Below are 27,939 nucleotides of genomic sequence, written 5' to 3'. Positions count from 1 at the left end.
AGGAGCATATTATATTCAAAAAATTAACTCTTAATTCCTTCCCATAAATTCACTTTATTCATCTAAATTATTATTTGTCATCAGATGCTTTCATTAAACTGATAGGCATTAATTTCATGTACATGGTTTAAGTGACTCAACTACATCATAAGTGAAACTTATGAGTTAAGATTGTCAAGACAGGTAAACATGCAAAAATTTAATATGGTTTATACACAGCAATAATTATATTTACCATAAGTCCATTCTAATGTTGCTCTGTTATCATGAATAGTGCTTTCACTAAAACTGGTGTAATAATACCATGTCCCTAATGTATTTTAGAATAGACTAATAATAGTTCTCCGATTTAGCAAACGAAATAATCTTGCTCTCCCACTTTGCAAACAGGATTGCAAAGGGCGGTCCAATTCCAGAGTTGTCAAAGCCTGTTTCACAGCCAGACTCTCGGGTTACGGAAGTTATAGTGATTCATCAGGAGAGGAAGGTGGGACGAGAAAAAATATACACCTGAACAATAGTAGCAGAGAGACAATGATTAGCAGCGCGGATTTGACTGCCGAGAAGCAGGCGTGGCTTTTGGACGCTGTAAAATCGGGGAAGCTCACGTTTGGTCAAGGCATCGACGAAATTAACAAAACCCTAGTCAGGATGGACGTGCCGGCTGGAAACTTCAGCTCCATGCCCCAGGTGAGCAGTGTCTCGCTTTCGTTACTGAAACCCAGCCTGGGTGGGACGGGGGAACAAAGACTTTGCCAGAGCACAGCTTATAGTTTCGGCTCTTTGAAAGTTGGCATTTGTGTATTGTTGGTAAAATAAGAAATCGGCCTGGATCTTTTTGTAAACGATTCCGATCACTGTACCACTGTACTTGTTTAGACAGGCACCAACTTGGCTTGGTAACTTGATACTTCAGGGAGTGTTTAAGCCACGGCCGCGAGTTACTGTGTGAATAAACTTCCATTTCTCAGGTTGTGGGTAAGGTAAAGATTGGGCCTATCAGTTGTGCAGAATTTGGGTTGCCATTTGTCAGATCAGGTCCAGTAGTAGTGGCACAGTGGTACTGTCACTCAGTTAGTAATCCAGTGATCCTCTTGGGGACCAGGGTTCGAATCACACCATGGCAGAGATTGTAAATTGAATTCAGTGAAAGTTTAAGAATGACCATTGTTGTAAAAACGAATGTTCTTGAGGGAAGGCAATCTGCCACTCTTACCTGGTTTACCTACATGTGATTCCAGATCCACAGCAATATGGTTGACTCTAAAATACTCAGGGTAATCAGATCCCATACCTACCTTTATGGGTTCATTTATTAGTCACAAGTAGGCTGACATTAAGACTGCAATGAAGTTACTGTGAAAATCCCCTAGTCGCCACATTGTGGCACCTGTTTGGGTACACTGGAGGAGAATTTAGCATGGCCGATCCACCTAACCAGCACATCTTTCGGACTGTGGGAGGAAACCGAAACATCCAGAGGAAATCCACATGGGGAGAACATGCAAACTCCACACAGACATTGACCCAAGCCAGGAATTGAACATGGGTCTCTGGCTCTGTATGCTCCTGTACCTGCCCTTCTGCAAGGGATCTTTCCTGCGACTAGGGGTACAGTGCTGTAGACTGGTTGATTGTTTTATATGTGGTGGGCTTTGTATATGGATATGGCATTCCTGTGCTGGTCAGTACGTTAGTGGGCTCTGTTCTTTTGGAAAATGTGTCTCTGGAAAATGGTCTGTTTTCACTGTACCTCCTGGTGGCTACTCAACAAAGTGAGTCATCACCTACACTCTTTCTGGGTCTAATTAGGGATGTTCCTGGTCTGCATTTGAATTTGCCATAAAGCTATTGGCTAAATCAATGATGGGCTTCTCAGCTGGGGCCTTTGGGTTTGGGAAGGTTGGGGGGTGGTGTGGGTGGGTGGGGGCAATGTCTCTCCAAAATTGTTCCATGTTCCCTGGAACGCATCTGCCCTCAGGGAGAGGTGCAGCTCCAGTTATATTGCCTCATGGCCTCTCGACTAGCGGAGGCATCTCACTCGCAATCTGCTCATCTGTTTTGGAACTCCCTTTGACTCTACTTAATGTCAGAAAGAAATTTTCTGCCATTCATACTTCATGCAACCCCTTAACCTCTTCTTTTCCTGGTTTAAAAGCTTGTCTTTCTTCAGGCTCTTTGACTATACGGGCAACTCTCTCATTATCCCTTTGGTCCCTGTTTAATTCAGGGATGCCCTATGGTTCCATTTTTAATTCAATTGATCCTTTCTGGATCTCTTAACTTTCCTGGCCTAGCTGTCAGCCTTGCTATCTTATTTTCAAAGTTTATAGGTGCTAGTTCACCCCTTTGGGCCCCTACACACGCTCCAGCTTTCTGTTCTCCTGCAGATTTCTGCTGGCTGATGTGGGCCTCTTCTTTCACTGGCACCCCTTTGCTGCCAGCCAGTTCTTTTCCAAGGAAGAAATTGATCCCTGCTATTGGTAGTTCAGGGACAACTCCTATTGTGGTACGGCATGAAGCAAGGGAGGGGGCCTTATTGTGCCTGGTGCGGGTCATGCCAATATCAGAAAATAACATGCAGGTATAAAAATTGGCTTCACACTGGGCACCAAACAGTCTGCAATCACCCCGGTCCCTTTCTAATGGCACAAACCAGATCACATCCAGAAAGGGCATGAGGCCGATTAGCATCTTTAAATGAAATAGAATTTAAATATGCTTAGCCCGTTCAACAGCGGATTCTGCAAGCTTCCCAGGATTTTCTGACCTCTGGATGAGACCAGTGAGAATCATTACTGCACTAATGGACACCAGATGCAATGGTCAAGCAGGAGGTGGGGGTGGTGGCGAAGGCCATTGAAGCCCCTGGATGTTCAGGGACATGGCTGGGTAGTGCTCATCAAGCAATTACCACCTGGTAGTGCCCACCTGGCACCCCAACCGTGCCAATTGGGCACTGCATGTGCCAGGACAATGCCAAGGAGATGGGGCCTGAATGGGGGCTATAATGAGGTGAGGCTATGACAGGGGTGGAGCATGAAGGAGCATCATGATGGGGGAGACATGTCAGAAGTCGTGATGGGGTGGCATATCAGGGGTCAGGCAAGAAGGTCTATAGGGAAGACCCTGATGCCAGCGTGTTGTGGGGGAATGTGGGGAAACATTGGGGTGTTTGGGAATTCCTGATGTCCATGGGGATATGGAGGGAGGGGGTCTCCCAGTACACTGTTGAGTTTGGGGTGCCATTTTAAAACAGTTTAACTGATTGTAATTTTGGAGACATTTAGAATACTCTGAGATAAACCCTGAAAATCATGGAATTTGTTTTTTTATGCTGTGAAAAATGACCATCTCAACATAAGTCCATTCGTTGAATGTAAAATACATGATAAGCATATGGTTTAAAAATATTTGCAGAGGAAATGGCCAGAATTCTCCCATCTGGGGTCTAAGTCCCGCAGCATTGGCGAGAATATGGAATGTTTCCTACTGCAGAGACTGGCAGTACAACATACCAAAGTGCAGAAGGAGGCCATTCAGCCCATCAAACTTGCACCAACAAAAATCCCACCAAGGCCTTATCCTCATAAACCCACGAATTCACCCTTCTAATTCCCTTAACACAATGGGTCAATTTAGCATGGCCAGTCAATCTAACCTGCACATCGCTGGAATATGGGAGGAAATCCATGCAGACACAGGGAGAACATGCAAACTCCATATAGACAGCTACCTGAGGCTGGAATTGAACATGGGCCCCTGGAGCTGTGAGGCAGCAGTGCTAACATTTACGGAACGGTGCTGCCCATGATTACCTGATGAAATACAGTCTTTAACAAGTAAACTTTAGAGGGAAAATTTCTTCCATTTTTTTGAACAGAAATTAAAATAAATTATAAATGAAAATACAGTGGATGCGTGTATCCCTGCGCGCGCACGCACACACACACACACACACAAAATCTATCCATTACATTTCAGTACTTTCTCAATGAGGGAATACACTGCATTTTTCAAAACAATTGTATGAATTGATACATCAGTTTCAGGGTTAGAGCATTTTGTTTTTGCTTGGGACATTCAAGGACTTGTATTCCTAGTATAACTTTGCACTATAGTGGAGAAATCTGGGAATGACTGATTTTGTAAGCATGAATTTAAATGAAAAGTCTGGACAGCTATGAATCGGGCTCTTGATCATTTCAGTTGATTTTTTGATCTATAGTTCTGTCAAGGAAGGCCCCACACGCTGAGAACAGAATCTTTTAAATGTTATCCTGCTGTTTCAGTGTAATGAACACTTGCACTGCTGCTAAGATCAATGATACAGACTACGCTATTAACCACAGGAAGAAACTTTACGTATCACTTCTGTCAATCATTCCAAAGTGTTGGACATGTAGTTGATTAATTTGAAGCCCAGTTTCTGATGTTACAAAGTTATGTGTGCCAGCTATTTTGTGCAGAGCAAAACACAACAAACATTGATGAGATAAATGACCAGCTCAAATGCTTAGGTTGGGACAGAAATACTGTACACGTCAGTAGGAGAACTCCCTGATTTTCAACTAGCGCTGCAGGATGTTTAATGTCTAGGTCAGTGGTTCCTGATCTTGTCTTTTATGTGGACCACTTAACTGTCATCAAAAGAGTCTGCAGATCACAACATACCTAAACCATTTTTCTCACATAGCTTACGGCTGACAAAAATTAATCTTATATATCAACGGTATTAGAAACACAACTGTTTCTAATAGTTTATGATGCCCACTCACAAATACGTAGCACTCATCACAGCACACTTAACTACAGTAGTCCTACCACTGCAAACAGGTAATGCCTATCTAATGAGAAGGCTGATGTTGTTTTGCAGATGTCAAACTGGATATCAGATACCTGGGATGACAGTCTCAATCATTCAATGTTAAGTTTATTCCAATATGTGACTAGTTCTGAAAATCCAGTTTCACAGAGGTGGATTGGGTTGTGAGGAAAGGCATCAGAAGTGCTATTGCCTTGTCGGAAAATTCTGGATATTCCGAAGCAACTTGAAGCCAGAAGTCAGCCAGGTAGTTTGAGAAAAATCCAACTTTAAAATGCTGTCACAGGACAGTTCCATAAGGCTGTCTCATTCTATTGAAGTCAGGCTTGGAAGGATGTCATCACCAAGGCTCGCAAAGGGATTTCATATCTAGTTGAACCTTGTGTTGAGGACAGGGAAGTATTCGCGTTGCTTTTCTCAAACTTTGCAGTTGCCTTCTAATGTTGTTTCACACTGTTTGGGAGCTGCATTTTTTGCTGTGGCCAAAAAATCTGACAGATTTGCAAGTGAGTCGTAATTTGACTTTGTCAAGTTGTTTGGCTCACATCTGTTTTCTTGATCATCGCGCCTATTTTGTCCTGCACATGAAAACTGTCACTGATTTTCCCTGAAGGCTCAGATTGAGACCATTAACTGAGCGAAAATATCTGCCATATATGCCAACATCACTGAAGCATTGTGAGAGTTCAAACTTTGAGTCAAATAAAAGATACTCTCACTTCATCATGTAACTGGAAAAGGCGCACAAGTACTTTTCCTCAGGAGGGCCAGCAGTCCTCAGTGTGCAGAAGTAGCTGATAGTGATTACTGTCCATCCTTTCATATAGAGCTGCAAATATTCACAAGTTCAGTGGACAGGGCTTGACAAAACTAACTGTTTAACTGCTTCCTTCAAAATAGTCATGAGACCAGCAGGCATTTTCTTTGCAGCTATCTTCTCCTTACAGATGCTGCAGTGAATGGATGTTGCTAGTGGAGTCACTGCTCTTACACACATAAAGAAACCCTCTGTGGGCCTAACATTGCACAGGCCCCATCTATGCTAACTCCTACACATTTTGACCAATCAGTCCTACTTTTGAATTATGAAAGTGTTCAACTTATTAGAAGTGGCCTCACCAGTTGAGCATGTGGGCAATGATTTACAAAAGAAAAAGTCACCATGTATCTTTTCACAGTGTTCATACCTAGGTGAGCAGGTTTGAAAGGTTTGCAATGTCCATTGATTATTCCAGTTGAAATGCATAAAATCGACTCGCTGGCGCCCAATATTAGCTGTCGCTCACGTTGCGGGCCTTCTTATTAATTCTGCATTGGACTGTGTTACCTAATAATGAAATTTGCCTGAATTTCACTACCCTGACCACCACGGGAATCAGAGCAGATGAGCGGCAGAAGATGGAAAGGTCCATTGACCTTGTGCGGGATTTTACGGTTTTGGAATGCGTGAGGCTGTAAAATCCCACCAATTATGTTAATCTGCTTGCTGTCCATCTCTCCCAGCATAACACCCATCATCTCCTTAGTTGCTGGCAATATCAACTCCTCGCTGAATGTGTACAGTTTCCCTGTCTTTGTTGTGAGTTGAGCTACCCGGAAACTTGGTTTAGCTCTTTGCTGTCTGTCTGCATTGCATCTTTAAATTTGAGATTTTCTGCCGTTGGTACATGTTTATTAGTTCCTGTAATTAAAACTCTCTCATAATCTTTCCCTACTGTTTTTAAGATCCCCATGTTTCTGTTGCAGTGCTGTTTCTCAACTCAGTGTGATATTCTCCAGAGTTACCAGTTTTAACAGTTCCCTCTAGTGAGTGATGCTGATTGTATTCTGCAATGAAATCATTGCTTAAGGTTACCTGCAGATTGAGATTTGCGGTTTGACTGCCCAGGTGAATTATTTTGCACGGATTGGAGCTGAGCTCTGTTGGGTCCTTACATCGCCATCTGCGAACTCTGGACAATGAGCAGATTTAGGGCGAAATCTGGATCCTGCATTTGCCGCCTGCAAAGTTGCAGCAGGGGCTCAAGTCAGCGAGAACATGACTTTGAATCTTCCCCTGCCCCTGCTGGTGACATCATCAAGTTAACGCTCATAACAGGCATATGCCTGCTTTGCATACATTTGCCTAATATATTTAAAAAAACTGCCCCCCACTGTCTCTTGAGTCTGCATGTGATTTACAACAGGTTCACACAGATGTGAACCTGTCGTGAGGGTCTTCCTGGGAGTGCAAAGACAAGTATAACCCCCCAACCCCCAGGCAAAGGGACATGGCCAGGCAAAGACCTGGAAAGGCCCCCTAGCATAGGTTGGCACTGCCAGGATAGCAATGTACCACTCTGGCAGTGTCACCCTGTGCCAAGGGGTAGGCCCCATTGAGAGCCTCTTGGGGGAGGGGAGAATCATTCACATTGGGTTGTGGGTCAGGAGTGGAAAACGGTGCCAATGACTCAGGAGGAGTGGGGGGAGGTAGAAGAAGGTGCTAATGACCAGAGGTGGCTAGGAGGTAGAAAAGACTTTGATTATGGGTGGGGAGGGGAGCCCCTGAGGTCTCCGTGGTGGTTTGGATGGGAGGTTTACTCAGGTTCTGATTGGGGCACACTTTGAAGATCTCTGTGCAGTGGGGTTTATTTTGTGTGTTGAGGCCCTGTCCTTCAGATATGACAGGGTGAAACATGCCACCTTTATTTTTTTTTGACAGAGTGTTGTAAAATCTGGAGAGAAAACTGACAGGTTTCTCTGGAGAGAAACATTCTGGTTTTCTCGCCAGAAATAACACTCTGCCAATTTTTGGTACAATTCTGCCTGTAATTTCTTTTGGAGGTGGAATTGTTGACCAAAGCACTTGGGAATTGTGGGTGCTGTGGCCGGTTCTAGACCTACTTTCGGCTCATTCTCTTTTGACCTTTCAAACAGATTTTCCCTTCAATCAATGCCACTAAGAAATCGAGCAAAGAATCCACATTGGGTGGTTCGTCATCAGCTTCATTAACTGAAGTCAATATGTTTACACCAGACCCAGTGTCAATGTTAAAGTTAGTATCAAAGACTTTAACTTGCACTGAAACTGACCAAAGTCCTGATTAAGACCATTTATTTCCCCTAGAAACTCCAATTCCCTGAATTGAGTGCATTTCATAAATATTCTCTTTGGGTTTGAAATGTCGAGTCTTCTTACACTGGAAACATTCTGCTCCTGCACAGCAGTCGTGTTTCAGCACTCTCTTTCTTGGTGCCGTAGCATAAGCATCTCAAGGTAGCTGCTGTGGGCTTTCCTGCACTTTTGCCCATTTTGGCAGGCTTTTGACTGGGTGCTCCCACTGTCCTTGGACCTATCCAGCTATTGGAGTCATCTAGAACCTTGGTGTGACAATGGATTATAGCCTCATTTATTTCTTTGTGTTCAGCCTGCTTTGCACATTGAATTGGATCCAGAGGGAGGTTGTCTTGTTAAAGAATCTGAGAGCTTTTCATCATGGGCTCCAACGATGATGCGGTCACAAATAAATTCATCTGCCAATGCACCGTATCGGTTAATGCTAGTTAGGCAATTTAGATCAGCTAGAAATAATTCACCTGTTTCCCTTAGTCTTTGAGGTCAATAGTAAAAGCACACCCACTTAATCATAAGATTTTATTTTGTTGTGGCGAGAAAGATCAACTTCATGCAAGGTAAGTCCATTCAAAAGTCTGACAGCAGCAGGGAAGAAGTTGTTCTTGAGTTGGTTGGTACGTGACCTCAGACATTTTTTTATCTTTTTCCTGATGGAAGAAGTGGAAGAGAGAATGTCTGGGGTGTGTATCATCCTTAATTATGCTGGCTGTTTTGCCGAGGCAGCAGGCAGTGTGGACAGAGTCAATGCATGGGAGGCTGGTTTTCGTGATGGATTGGACAACATTCATAACCCTTTGTAGCTTCTTACAGTCTTGGGCAGAGCAGGAGCCATAGCAAGCTGTGATACGACCAGAAAGAATACTTTCTGTGGTGCATCTGTAAACGTTGATGAGAGTTGTAGCTGACGTGCCAAATTTCCTTAGTCTTCTGAGAAAGTAGAGGTGTTGGTGGGCATTCTTAATGATAGTGTCGGCATGGGGGAACCAGGACAGGTTCAGACCAGGTTCAGATCTGGACACCTAAAACTTGCAGCTTTCGATCATTTCTACTTCATACCCGTTGATGTAGATAGGAGCATGTTCTCCACTATGCCTCTTGAAGTCGGTGACAATCTCTTTCATTTTGTTGACATTGAGGGAGAGATTATTATCGTCGTACCAGTTCATCAGATTCTCTATCCCGTTCCTGTACTTGTCTCATCATTGTTTGACATCCAACCCACAATAGTGGTGTCGTCAGCAAACTTGAAAATCAAGTTGGAGGGGAATTTGGCCAAACAGCCATTGGTGTATAAGCAGTATAGTATTGAGGATGATCGTGGAGAAAGTGTTGTTGCCGATCCTTACTGATTGTGGTCTGTGGTTTAGGAAGTTCAGGATCAAGTCACAGAAGGAGGAACCGAGGAGTTGCTAGATATAATTATGGAAGTTTTCTGTCTGACAGTGAAATAACCCCATTTTTCTCAGATGTGATTGACAAGCAGATCATTATTCTTAGAGCTACAGGGTCATTCAACGAAATGAGCTCATCTCTGGAATGTTCATAAAATAAAACCATGTTTAGCTGTTCCATTACGTAAAGTTAACTTAAAAGTGTCATTGGTTCTATAGTTTTGGCATTGTTTCAAAATTACCTGTTAACAGAGTTGGTTTTCCATTAGCCATAGCTAAGGTATTTATAGCTTCAGTGGTTTCAGCAAAGCCTGGTGAAGTTGTTAAAATTGATACTGTACAAGATAAATCAAGTTAAACGCAAAAGTTTTTGCTCCCTGTTACTCTGCTGTGGAAATTAATTTTTCAACTAAAGATTATTGAATCATAGAATCCCTGCAGTGCAGTGGGGGGTGGCATTTGGCCAATTGAGCCTGCACAGACAACAATCCCATCCAGGCCCTATCCTCGTAACCCAATGAATTTACTCTGCTAATCCCCATAACAGTAAGGGGCAATTTAGCATGGCAAATGCATTTAGCATTTATTTAGTATTCAAACATTCAACATGGACTCAGAATTGTTGAATGATTTCAAGAGGGAGATGGACATATTTCTAATAAAACAAGGAAAAGAAGAATATAGAGAAAAGTTGGGAGGTGGATTTAAGACCAGGGAGCAATCAGCCATGATCTAATTGAATGGTGGAGCAGGCTTGAAAGGCTGAATTAGCCTACTTCTACTCCTAATTCCTATGTTCTATATCTAACTCATACATCTTTTGGACTGTGGAAGGAAACTGGAGCACCTGAAGGAAATCCATGCAGACATGGGAAGAATGTGCAATCTCCATGCAGTCACCTGAGGCTGGAATTGAACCTGGTCCCTGATGCTGTGAGACAGCAGTGCTAATTAGTGTGCCATCGTGCCACCGTGTGTGTCCAAAGAGTGAGAAACTCAAACTGCTGCTGATTCAAGGGACATTGGAGCATCAGACTGACAACTCAAATCAAAACTTATTGAAATTAAGGTGCCAGTTTTAACACTTTGGCACAAAGGAAGAGGCAGCTTCCCTTGTTTCTTACTAACTCCCAGGGCAGGATTTCACACCTCGCTTGCCCCAAAACTGTAAAATTTGACCCAAGGTCAATAGACCTTCCCATATTCCACCTCTTACCCATTCCGATTCCTGTGGCGGGCGGGGTGGTAAAATTCCGGCCCCACAGTCAGACAGAGAGTTTCAGGGGAAGAAGACCCACTGAGCCAGGCAGAGGGAAATGGTCTGTCTTGGGGTTAATCACGAGGCAGAGTGCTGCTGAGGGCAGATTCACATCTTGAAGAAACAAAGCTTGTAGACAGTGAAAGCGCAAGGAGATGCCAGCAGGTGCCATGTGACTGGAAGTCTATTTGATTCTGCTTTGAAGATTGAGTTGAAGGGACTTTGTTGAAAGGGGCACTGGGACCTTCATCCTTCTGAGGCAGGGAGGAGAGACTGTCAAAGCTGGAAGGAACTTGGGACTATAAACACAAGACTTCATTTGGTGAGAGTGAGGCCTGGGGTTTTTAATTGTGTTAAGAAGTAAACATAGCAAACTTTTCTATGGTTACTATAATAGTTATCCAATAAGTAATGTTTAATTGATGTCAGTGTTAGTTTGTTACATTGAAAGTCTTAAAGCGAAGTCACTGGGAAATTCCTTTCTCTTTCTAAATGTTATCAGTCTCTACGTGGATCTTAATAGTAGGGAGCAATGAGTTGTGCTGAAATTGTATTAGTTTAACTCTCCTTTCCACCCTTTATCCTCAGTCACTCTGCTAATATTTTCAATGTTCGTCTTATTCACCATAGCTCAGCAACGACGAACAGATCCGATTACTCACTGCAGTGAAGAACCGACAGCTCACCATTGATGAGGCTTGGGAAGCTGCACAAAGTGGCAAAACAATACTCCAGGAGCTAAGCAAACCTGATGCAGTAGGATAAAAGCAATTTTCCTTTATTAGTCATTAGAGGATATTGGATTTGAAACTGGCTGACTAATCTTTGTTTACTTAAAGCACAATTATCTATTTAGTCAGACGATTGCATTGCACTACCATTAGTGAGCTTAAATTTGATAATGGGTTCATTAAAATGACATAATAGTAGAACACAGCATTATATATGTGCCAGTGAGATGTTGCTAACAAAGAATTTGTAATGAATGTACCAATAAAAATGTATCCTATCATTATAAGAACAGCTTTTTGGGACATAAACATTAAAATTACTATCTCTCCAAATTTCAATTTTTTTTATGGCAGTCCTACCTTTTATTGTACTAACTGCTATTGTGGGAATGCTTTGGGAAAGATAAACTACTTCTGCTGCTGCATTATAATGTTTATTTTTAATGGGACTTAATTTAACCTTCAACTGGGCAGCAAGCGAATGAGACATTGCATCTGATTCACTGTTGGTTTGTGTCAGATTAAATAAGCCTGCTGGCTGTTTTTCAAAATGCTGTTTAGGTTTTATATTTGAATACTTGGGGGTGGAAGTAGGGTAAACACTGACGATCTCTAACACTCAATAAGAAAGATAATTACCTCAGGACTAGTTATAAAAACACACTATTGGCCAATGTTTTGCTGAAGCAAGAGACATGCTGTCAAAGTTTTTCACCTTGTACTCATCAGAGTACATATGCAAGGCCCAGTTCTCAAACAGTTGTACAGTTTCCACGAGAAACATGTTTTTAATGGAATGGCACCTAACCTCATACCCATTGCATATTTCCTATATGTAGGTGATGTGTTTACTGTATTTGATTCCAACAACTTAATGTGCTCCATCTTCCATACAAATTCACCTTTGAAATGGAGCAATCAAATGAGCTCTGTTTCCTCAACATGCTAGTGAAAAGTCTGCAGATGGGTTCTCTACTACTGTCTATTGCAAGCCTCCCTTCACTGGTCAATATACATGCTGGGATTCCTACAATTCCCCTTGCTATAAGATTGGCCTTACTGGCAACCTTCATTATAGGGCCCATCATTTGCTCATTGTGCAAGCCTGATGCTGAAATATGGTGCATTAAAGCCATTGTGCAGGATACTAGCCACTCTGATCAGATAATTTATTATTTTTATATCACACAATGGCTGGGAATTCTCCTGCCATTTATACATTGCTGCTTTCAGTGAGAATGGAGAATTTGGTGCTCAGCCAAAACTCCATTTACTGCAGCAGGATGGGAGAATCCCAGCTGCAGGCAAAGTTGGAGAATCCGGCCCAATCTTGTGAATGGGCCTCAGGATGCCACTTTCCTGAAAAATGCCCAGTGTCCCTTAGAATATCCTGGAAGGGCGAGGTGTCTGAAAACATTGAGTTGAAGATGAAGCTAACTACTTCATGCTGCAACTATGCTATAGCAACATGTGTGACATTCTCCATGAACAGTATGCTGCCATCAAGTAAGAAAGATTTTCTGCCTATCACACAAATGACTAAGGTATATGAATTTCCCTGTCAGTATGATGCCAGGTTCATAAGCCATACATCTCAATGTCTAGTGGACCGCATCAAATAGCACATCCCTTCAGCTGTTCACAATAGGCAAAGTAGTGTCTGCATCCAACCAGCCCATGCTTACAAAACTCAAAACATAGTGTCCAGCATTAGATGTGATTCCCCGACTGGGCAGCACCTACTAAACAATCCTGATTATGTGAAGAATTAGATGACAATCAATTTAATGTTATCAGTTGGGCTTGCAGTGTGGCTAAACTACATATGCTAGAAACTATCAGTATGGACAAACAAGGCCCTGTCTTTGGTAGATAGAAAGAGTAGGTCCATGAATTGCACCCTTTCCAAGTGAACAGAAACTTGGGTGGGGCGTGCAGGGCAGGCATTCCATTGTTCATTCCCCATGGTAATTCCTCAGCCAATCCGAGTTGATCTGCCTAGTTTGAATTTAAATAACAGCCTGACGGTTAACTGTTCCCTGGTGCCATATCTGTGGCATGCACCTTGCAGTCACAGTCCACTTGCCAACAAATCATGCATCACTCCTCGTGTAGTATAAATTGTTACTTCCTTTACATTTGGTATTCTTGTGTATCTGTCCTGATAAGTTCAAGATCAAAAAAGATTTGATGGCATGTCTCTTTTGTCAGCAGTATGGAAGTTCTCTACTGCCAAATGATTATTGTAGTGCCAACCGTGGATGTGGCAGAAAAGCACAATCCACCATGATCGTGCTTGAAAGCATTTTTTCAAACCAGTCTCTCTAGTCAGTGACAATTTTAAAATTCAGGAAGAGCTGATTTGATCTGTTCCAATCTCAGTGAACTCTCAAAATCTTTTTTTGATCTTTGATGTTCATCTTGAAATTTAAAAGCAAAAATTGATTTGTCTGTAGCCACGCCTTAACGTAGCAAGGGGGAATCTTAAATATTGCCTTGGTATGTAACGTGTCAAGGGTAGATGCAATGCAAAAACACTTTGCTGTGAATCAAGATGTGACATAAAATTACATCATGCTCGACTCTGAAAATGCAACACTTAACACAAGGTCTGATTGTCTTTAAACATGAAGTGACATGTGCCTTTATTTTGCAGTAGGATAGCATTTATTGCTGTTATGCTTTATCCAACAGGGCTCTATAGTTGCTCCTTGCCTTGTTGCACTGCTCCATGACTGACATACTACATCAAGCATCATTACATAACAAATGCTCTATTCTGTGCTTTATTCCTTGATAGCACATAAAGGAGAGTGGTATCATAAAAACAGATGAAAATGTAAGGGGAAAGAACTATTCTGTATAAACCATGGAGCCGTTACAAATGGTGAATAAAATAACAATAGAGCTTTGAAGGTTGGATCTTTTCGGGTGGCATGGTGGCACAGTGGTTAGCACTGCTGTCTCACAACAGGGTTCTGGGTTCAATTCCCAGCTTGGGTAACTGTCTGTGTGGAGTTTGCATGTTCTGCGTGTGTTCCAGTTTCCCCCCACAGTCTAAAAGACATGCTAGTTTTGTTCATTGACCCTAACAGGCACCGAATGTGGTGACTCGGGGAATTTCATAGTAATTTCATTGCAATGTTAATGTAAGCCTTACTTGTGGCTAATGGATAATCTTTAAAATTTGTTATTCTCACAAGTTGAAATTTATTATCTTTGTGACCGGGAAATGCCCAATAGCAAAACAGGTTTTGAAGAAGTACAGAAAAATGAGAGCCAGCACAGGGTTTTCCTAGGAAAGCCTGATGGGGCTAGTGAACAGTTTTACTCCCAAGATGGTGCAGCAATACTAATGAGGCAGTCAAGCATAACTGTGAGCACCTGACCGATTGCTGAATAAAGAGACATGCTGCCAAAGCTTTTCATCCTGCATTCATCAGGTCAGACACTAGAATGGCAAATTTCAAAAGGAACAACAATTTTTATACTGCTTGAGAAAAGAGTTCTGATTTGGTTAACAAGTCAATTCTGGTCAAGGCGCTGTCATGGAGAATGCATCAGGGAACTATTGTCCTCTAACCTTTCTGCTTAATTCAAAAGGGGCACATTGACCAGATATATTCCTTTTTCCTACAGAGAACAAGCCCCTGCATATGAAACATGTAGCTTTTTCCAAACATAAGTGAGCCAAATTTAGAGCCCAACTGATAATCTTAAATTGATTGTTAATGTAGTATAGCACACTCAGGATTGTTCAGCAAGTGCTGCCCAATTGCACATTCACTTTTGACATTATGTTCTGAGTTTTGCAAATCCAGGCTCATTGAGCATGATTAGTGCTCTGCCTGAAGGATGTGCTATTTGATATGATCCATCAGACATATGCCTATGTACCTTGGTATAACATCAGCAGTGAAATTCTTATACCACATTACTTATTTGTGTGGTAGGCAGCACGTTTATTTGGTTTGATGGCAGCATCATGTTAATGGAAAACGACACTCATGTTGCTACTGCATAATCATACATAAACGAGAGCATGTCTGTTTGGCTTTTCTCAACAGGTAAAGTACTGAATATACTCAAAGGACAAGTGCTTACAATTCTCAGAACATAATATCTAAAGTTAGATGTGATTCCGCAATTGAGAAACACTCGGTGGACAATCCTGAGTGTGCTAAAAATTGCACTAACAACAAATTTAACATTATCAGTTGGGCTCTCTATTTGGCTCAGTTGTGCTTGCTAGAAACTACATACATTCAGGGAGCTGTCCTCTACAGGGAGAAGGACATTTTCAGGCATTGTGCCTTTTTTGAATTCAACAGAAGGGTGAAGGACAAAAGGTCTGTGCTGCTTAACCCTTGGCAGCAATTCAACCAATCAGAGTTGACTTATTAATCATTCAGCACTTTATTCTCATGCAGTATAAATTGTTGCTCCTTTTGAAATTTTGCAATCTTGTGTCTGACCTAATCAACATGAGGCAAAAAGCTTCAAGTCATCAGGATCTTTAGTTTAGATGCAATGAAATGTCACACTACCGATGTAAGATACAATTATCCATCAACATAAATCAAAATGCTGACTGACTGAAGTCCACTTTGGGGTAAACTTTCACTCTGAATGCCAAGTCAACTGTCAGTGGGTCATGTATTAAATTTGCATCTCTCCAATTTCTATGTCCATTGAATTTAAGCAGTCCTGAAAATTTAATAAAGAGAGAGAAGTTGGAGCATGAGAAAAAACTAGCAAGGAATATCAAAAGACAGGTAAAGCTTCTACAAGTATATAAAAAAGGAGAAGAATAGATAAAATAAGCAATGGTTCCTTAATCGGTGAAACAAGGAAAATAATAAAGGGAAACCAGGAAATGGCAGACTTTAAATAAATATTCCATATCTGTTTTCAAGATAAAAGACGTTGAATGGAACTTCAAAGGGAGAATAACTTACCATCTGACTCCCCAAAGCCTGTCCATAATAAACAAGGCACAATGCAGGAGTGGGTTAAAATACACTCTCTCCCCTTGCCTGAAAGAGTGCGGTACTAGCAACACTCAAAGCACCATCCAGGACAAGCAAACCCTTGATTGATACCCTATTCACAAACATTTATTCTCTTCAAAACTAATACGTTTTAGCAACAGTGTGTACCATCTATAAGATTCACATCAGGAGCTCACCAAGGCTCCTTAGACAGCAACTTTTAAACCCATAACTAATACATCTAGAAGGACAAAAGCAGCAGATACCTGAGGGCACACACCTGAAAGTTCCCTCCAAGTCATACTGACTTGGAAATATATTGCCAGTCCTTCATTGTTGCTCAGTCAAAATCCTGGAACTCCCTCCCTAACAGCCCTGTAGCTGCACTGCTACCACGTGGACTGCAGCCATTCAAGAAGATGGCTCAGTTCCATCTTTTGAAGAGCAACTAGAGATGGGCAATTGATGCTGGTTTAGCCAGGAAAGCACATACCCACCCCTCCAATAATTAAAAACAAAATTCAAGAAAGGAGGGAGACAGAAAGTGAGGAACTACAATTCAGTTAGTTTAACATCTATCATTGGGAAAATGCTAGAATCCATTATGAAAGATGTAGTGGGAAGATATCTAGAAAGTCTTAATGTAGCCGGGCAGAATCAACAGTTATGTGAAAGATAAAGCATGCTTGACAAATTTGTTTGAGTTTTTTGAGGAGATAACAAGCAGGGTGGATAAAGGGGAACCAGCAGATCCAAGGTGGCGTTTTCCTAAAAAATGGCAAAGTGTGAAGTTCTGACTGAAATTCAACATGTTTCTCTACAGAAAAGCAGCCAAGTTTTCATTCCAGATCTGCTGACACTTTGCCATGAAAAAAAGTTGGTAGCATGTCTTGCGCTGTCATTCTGATGGGGCGGGGCCTGATAGAGTTAGCAAGACCGGCTCCACAGATCTAGGCGTCCCCCACCCCCCAAATGGAATTGTCCAGCAGACATAGGGAACACCCCAAACTCTCAAAGCCAGTGGGGCGACCTCTTTGACCCCCATTTCAATATTTGGATAATGCCACAGAAGAACATTTTGGCAAAAGGTGAACATAGCATACCACCATCCCCACCCTCATCATCATGAGTATCGGGGCATCATTCATTTCACCCCCTCCACCGCCACATTGGGGAGCTCCCTGATGGTGTCTCTAGAGGTCCTGGTTCTACCCCTGGCAGTACCAACCTGGCACTCCCTGCCCATGTCTCTCAGCACTTGGGGGCTATTCTCGCCCCTGGGCCCTCAGTGTGGACATTATGACGAGCTTCCATTTTTGAAAACCAGCAATGATTTCCGCCAGTGTGATGTCATTATTGCATTTATTACAAGGAGGGTGGGATATACAAGTGGAGAAGATATGCTACACCTGTAGGGGGATTAGTGAGACCATACCTGGAGTACTGTGTATAGTTTTGGTTTCCTTACTTAAGGAAGGATATACATGCATTGAAAGCAGTTCAGAGAAGGTTCACCAGCCGCGATGAACATCTGACGACCACGGGAACAATGGCGAAAAGCCATTTAAAAATATTTAAATTCATGGTAGCCAGATTCAGACTCTCGCTGAATGTAAATCTGATTAAATCACCAGCAGGGATGGGGATGTCTCATTCTGAGATCCGATTGCTACAAATTCCGTTATAACCGTCTTGCTAGAGTGAGTGGCAATGACAGGATTTGCCCCCATAGTGAATGGGCCCAGAAAATCACTCCTCTAGTTTATTTAGATTTCCAAAAGCCATTCAGTGAGGCCACAGAAAACGTTATCAGACAACGTCCATGATGTTGGGGGTGATATATTAGCATGAATAGAGAATTGGCGAAAAAGCAGGAAACAGGGTCAGGGTAAATGGGTAACTTTCAGCTTGGCAAACGGTAATTGGTAGAATGCCTCAGGGATCAGTGCTGGGTCTCAAATGTCTAAGATCTATATTAGTGACTTGGATAAAGGGACAGATTGCTTTGTAACCATATTTTTTGATGTTCCACAGGTTGAAAGGTAAGTTGTGGGACGGGGGACACACACAAAGAGTCTTCAAAGGAAAACAGAAAGGTGAAGTCAGTAAGCAAATGTTGGCAGGTACAATATAATGCAGGAAAATGTGATGTTGCCCAATTTGGCAAGAAGAATAGAAAAAGAATGTTATTTAAATCAAGGGAAGCTGCAGAATGCTGCTGGACTGGAAGATATGGATTTCCTTGCACATTGATCACAAAAAGTTTACAGGTCAATGGACAAGTAATTAGGAAAGCAAACAGTATTTATTGCAAGGAGGTTGGGATATACAAGTGGAGAAGATATGCTACACCTGTAGGGGGATTAGTGAGACCATAGCTGGAGTCCCGTGTACAGTTTTGGTTTCCTTACTTAAGGAAGGATATACTTGCATTGAAAGCAGTTCAGAGAAGGTTCACCAGCCTGATTCCTAAGATGAAAGAGTTGTCTTATGAGGAAAAGTTGAGCAGGCTGAGTCCATACTCATTGGAGTTCAGAAGAATGAAAGATAATCTTATTGAAACAGCAGAGATTCTTAGCGGTTTGACAGGGCGTATGCTTTGAGGATGTTTCCACTCATGGGGGAGTCTAGAAGTTGGAGCCACAACAATGGAGTTAAGGGTTAAAGGCAGGAAATTGGAGTTAAGGTCACAGTCAAATCAACCATGACCTTATCAAATGGAGAAACAGGCTCATTGAACCAAATGACATACTCCAGCTCCGATTTCTTATCAGCATGGTCTCTGTCCTTTAGCAACACTCAGCTTCCGCACTGAGTACCAGTCTCGTTTTACTTTGTTGACACCAGTAGAGATCTGGAAACATGCATTTTGGCCTCATGAATGAATGAATGAATGAAAATAAAACTAGACGATTGTTAAAAGCAAATTACCGCAGGCGCTGAAATCTGAAATAAAAACAGAAAATGCTGGAAAATCTCAGCAGGCCTGACAACACCTGTAGAGAGAGAACAGAGCTAATGTTTTGAGTCTGGATGACCTATCGTCAGAGCTCGATGAAGGGTCATCCAGACTTGAAGCATTACCTCTATTCTCTCCAGTGATGCTGTCAGACAAGATGATTGTTACTTGTGTTAGGGTGCTATATCCGAATTCCAAGGAATATTATGAAGCCACACTAGACCCTAACAATTTGTTTTCTTGGCATAAATTTGAAGGGGATAGGATACCTTGCCTCAGGGGTAACTAACTGACAAATTAGATATTATTTCACCAAAACAAGCTTTATTCCTAACTCAGATTAAGTGTAAGTCTAACAAAAGGATGCAGTTTAACTCTCAACCATTGAACACTCTTTAAACATGGAAAGAAACTACTCTGAATTTCTAACTTATCACTATTTCAGTACCAATTAAGCAATATTTATAGATTTCAAACACACTTTAAATATAGCTAGCAATCATAGACATACTTGCTGTGACTTGGGTAACAGCTGTGAAGGTTCCAGGAAGACCTTGTAGTATATGTAGAGGGAGAGGGAGTGGCTAGCAGGCTTCTATCTTTTAACAGCCTTTTCCAGCAACTGAACACAGAAAAAAAGCAGTTCTTCTGCTACAAACCTAGCCCCTCCCACTTCTAGTATCACATGACTCTGTAAGCCTGTGTACCTAACTCATCTTCCATTATTTTAATCAAAAACTGTCCTAGGTCCCCTCTGTAGTAATAAAAGAAGAAATAGTTTTATTCCAAGTTAACAGGGCTAAAATGAGTAATTATCCTGCTTTCCAGCATCTGCTGCATTCTTACCAGATACACTAACTGCTTTGAGAAAAAAATACTGAACATTAAGCACTCTACGGAAAAGTAAAATATATCAATAGCACCGTATTATTACATTTGTGCATCGGGATGATCTTTTGCAAAAGCCCATAGCCCATATTTACTTGTGATTTGCAATTTTTTTGTGTTTAGCTGCCTGAAAATGCACAATACAACTTTTCTGTCTACAAACATAATCGATACAGAAGACAGAAGAGAGTCCTGATGGTAAGCTGACCAATTTTTTCTACAGTTAAATATCTGAGGTTGCAGTTTAATATGCTTTGCTTAAGGGGGTAAGATCTTCAATGAAAGCAATTTTAAAATAGCTTTTATTCGATTGGTCAATACTTTAAGGTGAAGATGTAAATTACATTGAACTGCATTATTGGATCACATTCTCATGAAATCATTGAAAATGGTGAAACTCCGTTTATCAGTCCTTTCTCCCTCTCTGGACAAGAAAAGACCACTGAGTAGATTTTCAAATGGTGTGATTGTATAATCGAAATCTTCTCCGATACTAAGGTAGTCCATTTCCGCAAGCAGTAACCTCTGATATCTAATACATTTATCAAACAGATTCATTACACCTTTTAAGATCTGTGCATTTATCTTCAGGGTTGAAAGAGCAGGGAGAAACTTATCAACAGTTGTAAATAGTTCATCCTGGCAACTAATTCAAATTAATTATCCCAGGCAGGCTGCTTGGCATGTTTGGCGTTGAGTTTCTGGCTGGATAATCTTTAAATTCTACTTTTGATATGATTTTTAAATGTTCAGAAGCAAAACAAATGAAACAATTTTGCCATTGGTACTCATTAACTTGCGAGATGAGAAACCTTGCAACTGAAACAAATTGGACTATTTAATTTTGAGATAAGTAAGTTCAGTTTTTCTGAAATTCATTTTCATCAAGTAATTCAGCTTTTAGAAAAATGCAAATGAATATTGGAATAGCTTTTATACAATTAATGACTGTTAGACTGATGTCCCAAGTGCTTTACAACCAGTGAAGTACTTTCAAAGCATAGTCACTGTTTTAAGGTAGAAAACATGGGCCAGGGCTTTCTATGCCTGACGTGTCAAACTGCCCAGTGGATCTCCCAGTCCTGCCAGAATCTGTGAGCTTTTGTGTGTCTTGCCTGCCCCACCGTTGGAGAACCTGCCATGAAAGTTCAATTTTGCTCGATTCAGAAGATCCCCAACCCCTATGGACAACATGGGCACTCTCCTCCTCACAGCCAAGTCCACCCCTTTATAGGCAACTTCCACCCTCCCCCACCACCACCACCACACATAAGGAGAGCCTCCTCCCTCTCACCAGGACTCGCCAGGGCACTGCCCGAGCACAGGCTTGCACTGTCAGATTAGTGCTGCCAGTGTCAACCTGCCAGCAGGGAGCTGTGACAGGGCATTGGCCCAGCATGCCCTTTTCTCCCCGGGGGCTATACTTACCTTGGCGCCCCCAGCGAATCCCATCAATTGAAATCTGTTTTTAAATACCTGTTGTAACATTGATGAGGTTTGAATACTCATGTGGCAAGCGTGCCCATTAATAATATTAAAATGTAGTCAAATGTATTTAAGGGCAGGAACCTCAGTACATCTCTAGCAAGCAGTGGGAAAAATCTGGAAACAAGGTCTTGCCCCTCATGGAATTTTGTGCCTGCGTGGCCATTTACATTTGCACTGAGTGCAAAATCATCCCCAGTGTTTCAGTTGCTTCTTTTGAGACACACAAATGCTGTTGCACCCAGCAATATAAACTGTCAAGGATTCTGCAGTATAAATAAAGAAGTGATATAGTGCCTTTTCAGAATGTTATGCTGTCCCAAAGCACTTCAGAGTCAATTAAGTATATGTGAAATAGAAATACACAGCCTGGATGCAGGCTCTTTGACCCGATTCAACCATGCCAAAATGTATTCATTAATGTAGGAAATACCAATTTGGGTACAGCAAGGTCTCACAAACATAGCAATAAATGCCCGCATAAAATGGTTTTGGTGGTGTTGGTTTCAGGGTGATCTTGGTTTGGATATTGGAAGAACTTTGCTTCACTTATAATCAAACCCATCATAAAGAATTCGAATTGCACACTGCCCAGCTCAATCCAAACCAAATCACACAGTGATCAAAGTAAATGTGCACTCAATATTAACAGCCTCTCGCTTCTTAAAGGGAAAGAGTCTGGTTAGCTCAGTTGGCTGGACAGCTGGTTAGTGGTGCAGAGTAACACCAACAGTGCCGGTTCAATTCCCATACCAGCTGAGGTTATTCATGAAGGCCCTGCCTTCTCAAGCTTGCCCCTTGCTTGAGGTGTGGTGATCCTCAGGTTATGTCACCAGCAGTCAGCTCTTCTCCTCAAAGTGGGGAGCAGTCTTTGGTCATCTAGAACTACGGCAACTTTGCTTAGAAGACTGATTAAAATTCCAATAAGAAAGAAAAGTTTAAGCACTACTTACTTGAAAACCGTGCATTTGGTTCTGCATGATGACCCAAGAATTTCATTGCTTCAATTCCGGCCTTGTGGAGTTCGTACTTTCCTCCTATGTCCGCATGGGTTTCTTCCCGCAGTCCAAAGATTAGGTGAATTGGCAGTAATTAATTGCCCCTTAATGTACTGGGATGTGTAGATTGGAGGATTAGCCATGGTAAATGTGCAATTTTACAGGGATAGGACGGGGGAAGAGAAGTTAGGTAAGATACTCTTTGAGCTGGTACATACTTGATGGGCCGAATGGCCTCTTCTGCACTGTAGCAATTCTATGATTCTGTGTCCAGAACCAATTCTCTCTTGAAATGTTTTCCTTCTTAAGTGTCCTTTAAACATTGACTATTCCTATGGTTGCTATTGATTGGATTGTTTTTCTTATTTACTAACAGTTTGTTAATGTGCATTTTCTTTCCAGATTGATTATAGTTCAAGGCTTTTGTATAACATTGAAAAGGGCATTATTAAGAAACAGTTTCCATTTAAATCTATCAAATCGTGCGAGCATGTTGAAGGACAGAAGATCAGCATTTCCTTTTTAGGCCATCACGATTATGAACTTGAAGCTACTTCTGCTGAAGATAAAATGAAGGTAAGAGTCAAATACTTCTGCATTATCTGAACACTGAATCAATTCATACTTTAAAAACTTCTCTTTGCTTGACTGATGTAGGGACTGATATGTTAGGCAATTTTCTTGCCTAGTTCGGCACAATAGGGAAAGTGCAAATGGAAATGTCAGCTGCATATATATTCTGTAATTACCTCTCTATGCAATTTCATTATTCCTTCCTTTCCTGGAGCGTCAGTCTCCATTTTAGGGTCCAGCTTGGCTGGTACCTGCTGTCTTTTGATGCTTCACTTTGAACCTACATACAGTGAGTGCTAACAGCCAATTTGACCATTGTCCCTGTGGGTTAACGGGGTGGTATCAAAGCTAAGTCTAATTATCCACACACTCATTTCCCACTTCCTTAGGAATAGAAATGTTGGCTTTTTTTTATCTCACACTCCCACTGGAGTAATGAACCCAATAATCTTCTATTTTCATCATTGCTGTGATCTGATACTTAAGTGTAAACTGGAGATCTAATTTCCATTAACTTTTTGAAGCTGAACTCTGGCAAGCCGCATGTTACATTCTATTTGAAAGTTTAGTAAATCCCTGCTTTTTCAAAGAAAAAAGACAAAAGCAGTAGACTGGATAAATTTCTTTATTTCCTGCTGTTTGAATCACTCTGCCTCACCTTGAACATTATCTGGCATTTGAGAGACTTGTCAGATAGCCTAGTCTTATTTCCCAATGCCCTGAATGTGTTTGAGCTGGTGATTTAATTTGTGACTTTGGTTACAGATCATTAAACTTCTGAACCAGATCATTAAAAATAACATTTGTGAGACCCATCCGACATGTGAGAGCAACAGTTATACCCCACAGCAGGAGACTGGGGTCATAAAAGAGGGGCAATTAGAATTGCAGAAAGGAGGCCTTGCTTCAGTAAAATGGAACAGGTACAAACCACACTTTTTTGATCAATTCTATTCTTTAAAATAAAGTGCTTTCCTTATTATTTCCAGGGAGATTTGTCTTGTTCTGTATGTTAAATAGTGAAAGCAATTTTCTGTTTCATGCAGTGCTGTATAAAAATATAAGGATAAGAGGAGTAAGCCATATGCCATTTTGGACCTGCTCTTCTATTCCAAAAGATGATACCTGACCTTCTTAAGGAAGTGGTCCTAGAAATAATGGATGCATTAGTAGTCATCTGCCAAGATTGTGTAGACTCTGGAACACATTGAAAGGTAGCTAACATAACCTCACAATTTAAAAGAAAAGGAAGTAGAGAGGAATAGGGAATTATAGACCAATCAACTTGATGTCAGTAGTGGGGAAAATGCTTGGGTCTGTTCTAAAAAATTTAATAGCAGAGCACTTGGAAAACAGTGACAGGATCAGACAGAGTCAGCGTGGATTTACAAAAGGGAATTCTTTGAGAATGTAACTCTAGGGGGAGCCAGTGGAAGACGTTTATTTGGACTTCCAGAAGGCTTTCAACAAGATCCCACAGAAGAGATTAGCGTGTAAAATTAAAGCATGGGATTGGGGGTAGATTATTGACATGGATAGAAAACTGGTTGGCAGACAGGAAATAAACAGTAAGGATAAATGGCAGTAATTAGTGGGGTACCACAGGGATCAATGCTAAGACCCTAGCTATTCACAATATGTATTAATGATTTAATAAGGGAACTAAATGTAATGTCTCCAAATTTGCAGATGACACAAAACTGTGTAGGAGGTTGAGCTGTGAGGAAGGTGCAGAGCTGCTTTAGTGTGGTGTGGACAAATTGACTGAGTGGGCAAATGCACGGCAGATGCCGTATCATGTGGATAAATATGAGGTTAACCACTTCGGTAGCAAAAACAGAAAGGCAGGTTATTATCTGAATCGCTGTAACATGAGAGAGAGAATGTATAGTAAGACCTCAATACCCTTGTACGCCAGTCGCTGAAGGTAAACATGCAGGTGCAGCAAATGGTAAAGAAGGCAGATGATATGTTGGCCTTCATTGTGAAAGGATTTCAGGACAAGAACATGGATGTCTTGCAGCAGCTGTACAGGGTCTTGCTGAGATCTCACTTGGAACAATGTTTTGGCTTCCTTACCTGAAGAAGGAAGTTCTTGTAATGGAGTAAATGCAGCAAAGATTTACCAGATTGATTCCTGGGATGGCAGATGGGACATGACTCTTTATGCATGTTATGTACGTTGGGGCGTGACCCGGGACTCAAGATCTACCCAGGATGAAGCTTGCGTGGGCAATCTTGTACTGACTGTGCTAGGAGAAAGACATGTAATAAACCATTTTGTTAATTAATGCTACTGACCTTGTGGTCCTTATTAGTCTTCAATATCAGACATAATAGTGGAGCTGAGCTATGAGGAGAGTTTGAGTCCATTTTCAGCAACACTGGGAGATTTCAGCCTAGTCACCCAGGAGCAGAGGGAGGAGCACTGAACTGCTGGCCTTGGATGGGATCCAGAGAAGGTTCACAAGAATGATCCTGGAATGAAGGGTTTGTCATATAAGAAGGTTTGAGGAGCCTGGGCTTATACTCAATGGAGTTAGAAGGATGGGGGGCGTGGGGGACCTAATTGAAAATTACGGAATACTGAGAGGCCTAGATAGAGTGGACGTGGAGAGGATGTTTTCACTAGTGGGAGAGACTAGAACTCAACGCCACAATCTCAGAGTAATGGGACATTCCTTTAAAACTGAGATGAGGAGGAATTTCTTCAGCTAGAGGGTGGTGAATCTGTGGAACTCATTGCTACAGAGGGCTGTGGAGGCCAGGTCATTGAGTGTCTTTAATACAGAGATAGATAGGTTCTTGACCAATAGGGGATCAAGAGCTATGGGGAGAAGGCAGTAGAATCATATCAACCATGATTGAATGGCAGGGCAGACTCGATAGATTGAATGCTCCTATATCTTATGGTTTCATGGTTTTACGGTTAGGATTATATTCACCAAAGTTTAGAAGAATAAAGGGGAATCTCATAGAAACCTATAAAAATTCTAACAGGACTGGATAGGGTGGATGCAAAAAGGATGTTCCCGATGGAGGGGGAGTCCAGAACCACGGTTTCTGAGGATATGGGGGAGACCGTTTAGGATTGAAGAGGAGAGTTTTTTTCACCCAGAATGTGGTAACCAGTGGAATTCTCTAACACAGAAAACAGTTGACGTCAAAACATTGGATGTTTTCAAGAAGGACTTAGATATTGCTTCTGGAGCTCAAGGGATCAAAGGACATGGGGGAAAGCGGAAGCAGGTTACTGAGTTGAAAGATAAGCCATGATCATAATAAATGGTGCAACAGGCTCAAAGGGCTGAATGGCCTGCCTCCACTCCTATTTTCTATGTTTCTACATTTCGACTGCAACTCTGCTCCCCTAACTCCCCTATCCTCTTCCACATTCTAGTAACGTTAAACAATCTATCAATTTAAGTCTTGAATATATTGAAATGTTTGTGAATCAAGAACTCTCTGGAGAACTGCAAAGACTTACAACGATTCAAGTGAAGAAATTTCTCCTCAGTACGTCAGTAGTTCAAGGCCCGCTCCATGGCTTATGTGGAACATCAAGACTGGCACGGCGCAGTAGTACTCAAGATATGCTTCACTGTGGAAGATGCTTTCATTGGATGAAATTTTAAATTGAGACCTATCTACCTGCTTGGGTGGATGGAAGGGATCCCAGGACATTATTTGGAAGAAGATCAGGGCAGTTATCCCCCATGACTTGGCTAAAATTTTAATCCTCAGCCAAAGTCAGAGCTAACAGATTACCCAGTCTTTATCACATGGCTGTTTGTCGGTGTTTGCAGTGTGCAATTGGATTGCCTACTTTACCAAAGAGACTACACTTCAAAAGTAATGCATTATCTGTAAAGCACTTGTGCGTGTCTGTTGCTTATGAAAAGTGCTGTATAAATGCCAGTCTTCACTTTTTTTGATCATGGTCTGAAATGGTTGAGCTATGGGATTGTCACAGTAACTTCATTGTAGTGTGAATGTAAGTCTGCTTGTGACTAATAACAAAACTTTAAAAAACTTATCCTGAAAAAATGAATCCATGGAGGGCAATCTTACCAGAATTTGGCAAAGTGTCAGGGTCAGTCAGAAAACTGGTGTGAAACTCTCCAGTTGCACAGACCAGTTTTCTTTCTAGATTTTGAGCCTATTTAAAGAAACAAGAGTGTGGGTGTACGCCATCACTCCGAGGGGGCCGAGATTCCTGGAGCTGACAACAGGCTCCTCAGAAACCAAAAGGCCATCTTTAAAGGGCACCCAAGCAGAAATAAAAATAAAGCATCCTTCCTCCCTATCCCAACCATGGAGGTAGCAAGGGCTCTGAACCACCCTCATTCTCCACAATTATCGACAGGATTTCACTGAACACCAACCAACCCCCCCCCGCCACAATGATCAATGACATTTCAGCATCCTCCCTGCTCTGTGATTGCTTTCCCTCCCCCCATAAGTGAATCCCCACCCAACTCAGTCCACGAGACTCCTACTGGGGTACGGCCTTGGCACTGCACTCTGACTGGGAACCTGGCAATGCCAACCTTTTACATTGGCAGCCATACGTACCTTTGCACACCCAGATTTATCCCTCAGCAGATTTATGCTTTTAAAAACCCATCGAGAATCTTGTGACGTCCCTTCAGCAAGGTATGATTATACTGTGAGGAGCGACCCTGTGGCGAGGGATCTAATTAAATAATTTATTAAAATCAGGCT

The 27,939-nt window shown here is 41.8% G+C and overlaps 1 protein-coding gene across 1 annotated transcript in view; it reads left to right on the top strand.

Moving 5' to 3' along the window:
* The first annotated feature begins 478 nt into the window (after positions 1–478).
* The window catches only part of LOC145353970 (uncharacterized), a 108,045-nt gene continuing 80,584 nt past the window's right edge, over positions 479–27,939 (top strand). Inside the window, exons 1-5 of the mRNA XM_080205018.1 lie at positions 479–690; positions 11,220–11,345; positions 20,282–20,356; positions 23,044–23,217; positions 23,980–24,137. Of these exons, the coding sequence (XP_080061144.1) occupies positions 535–690; positions 11,220–11,345; positions 20,282–20,356; positions 23,044–23,217; positions 23,980–24,137 (689 nt within the window). The 5' untranslated portion in view covers positions 479–534. The remainder of the gene's footprint in view (positions 691–11,219; positions 11,346–20,281; positions 20,357–23,043; positions 23,218–23,979; positions 24,138–27,939) is intronic.

Source organism: Carcharhinus amblyrhynchos, chromosome 16, assembly GCF_965287045.1.
Source record: "Carcharhinus amblyrhynchos chromosome 16, sCarAmb.v2.hapA, whole genome shotgun sequence".
Classification (NCBI taxonomy): Eukaryota; Metazoa; Chordata; class Chondrichthyes; order Carcharhiniformes; family Carcharhinidae; genus Carcharhinus; species Carcharhinus amblyrhynchos.
This window is presented reverse-complemented; position numbering and strand designations above follow the sequence as displayed.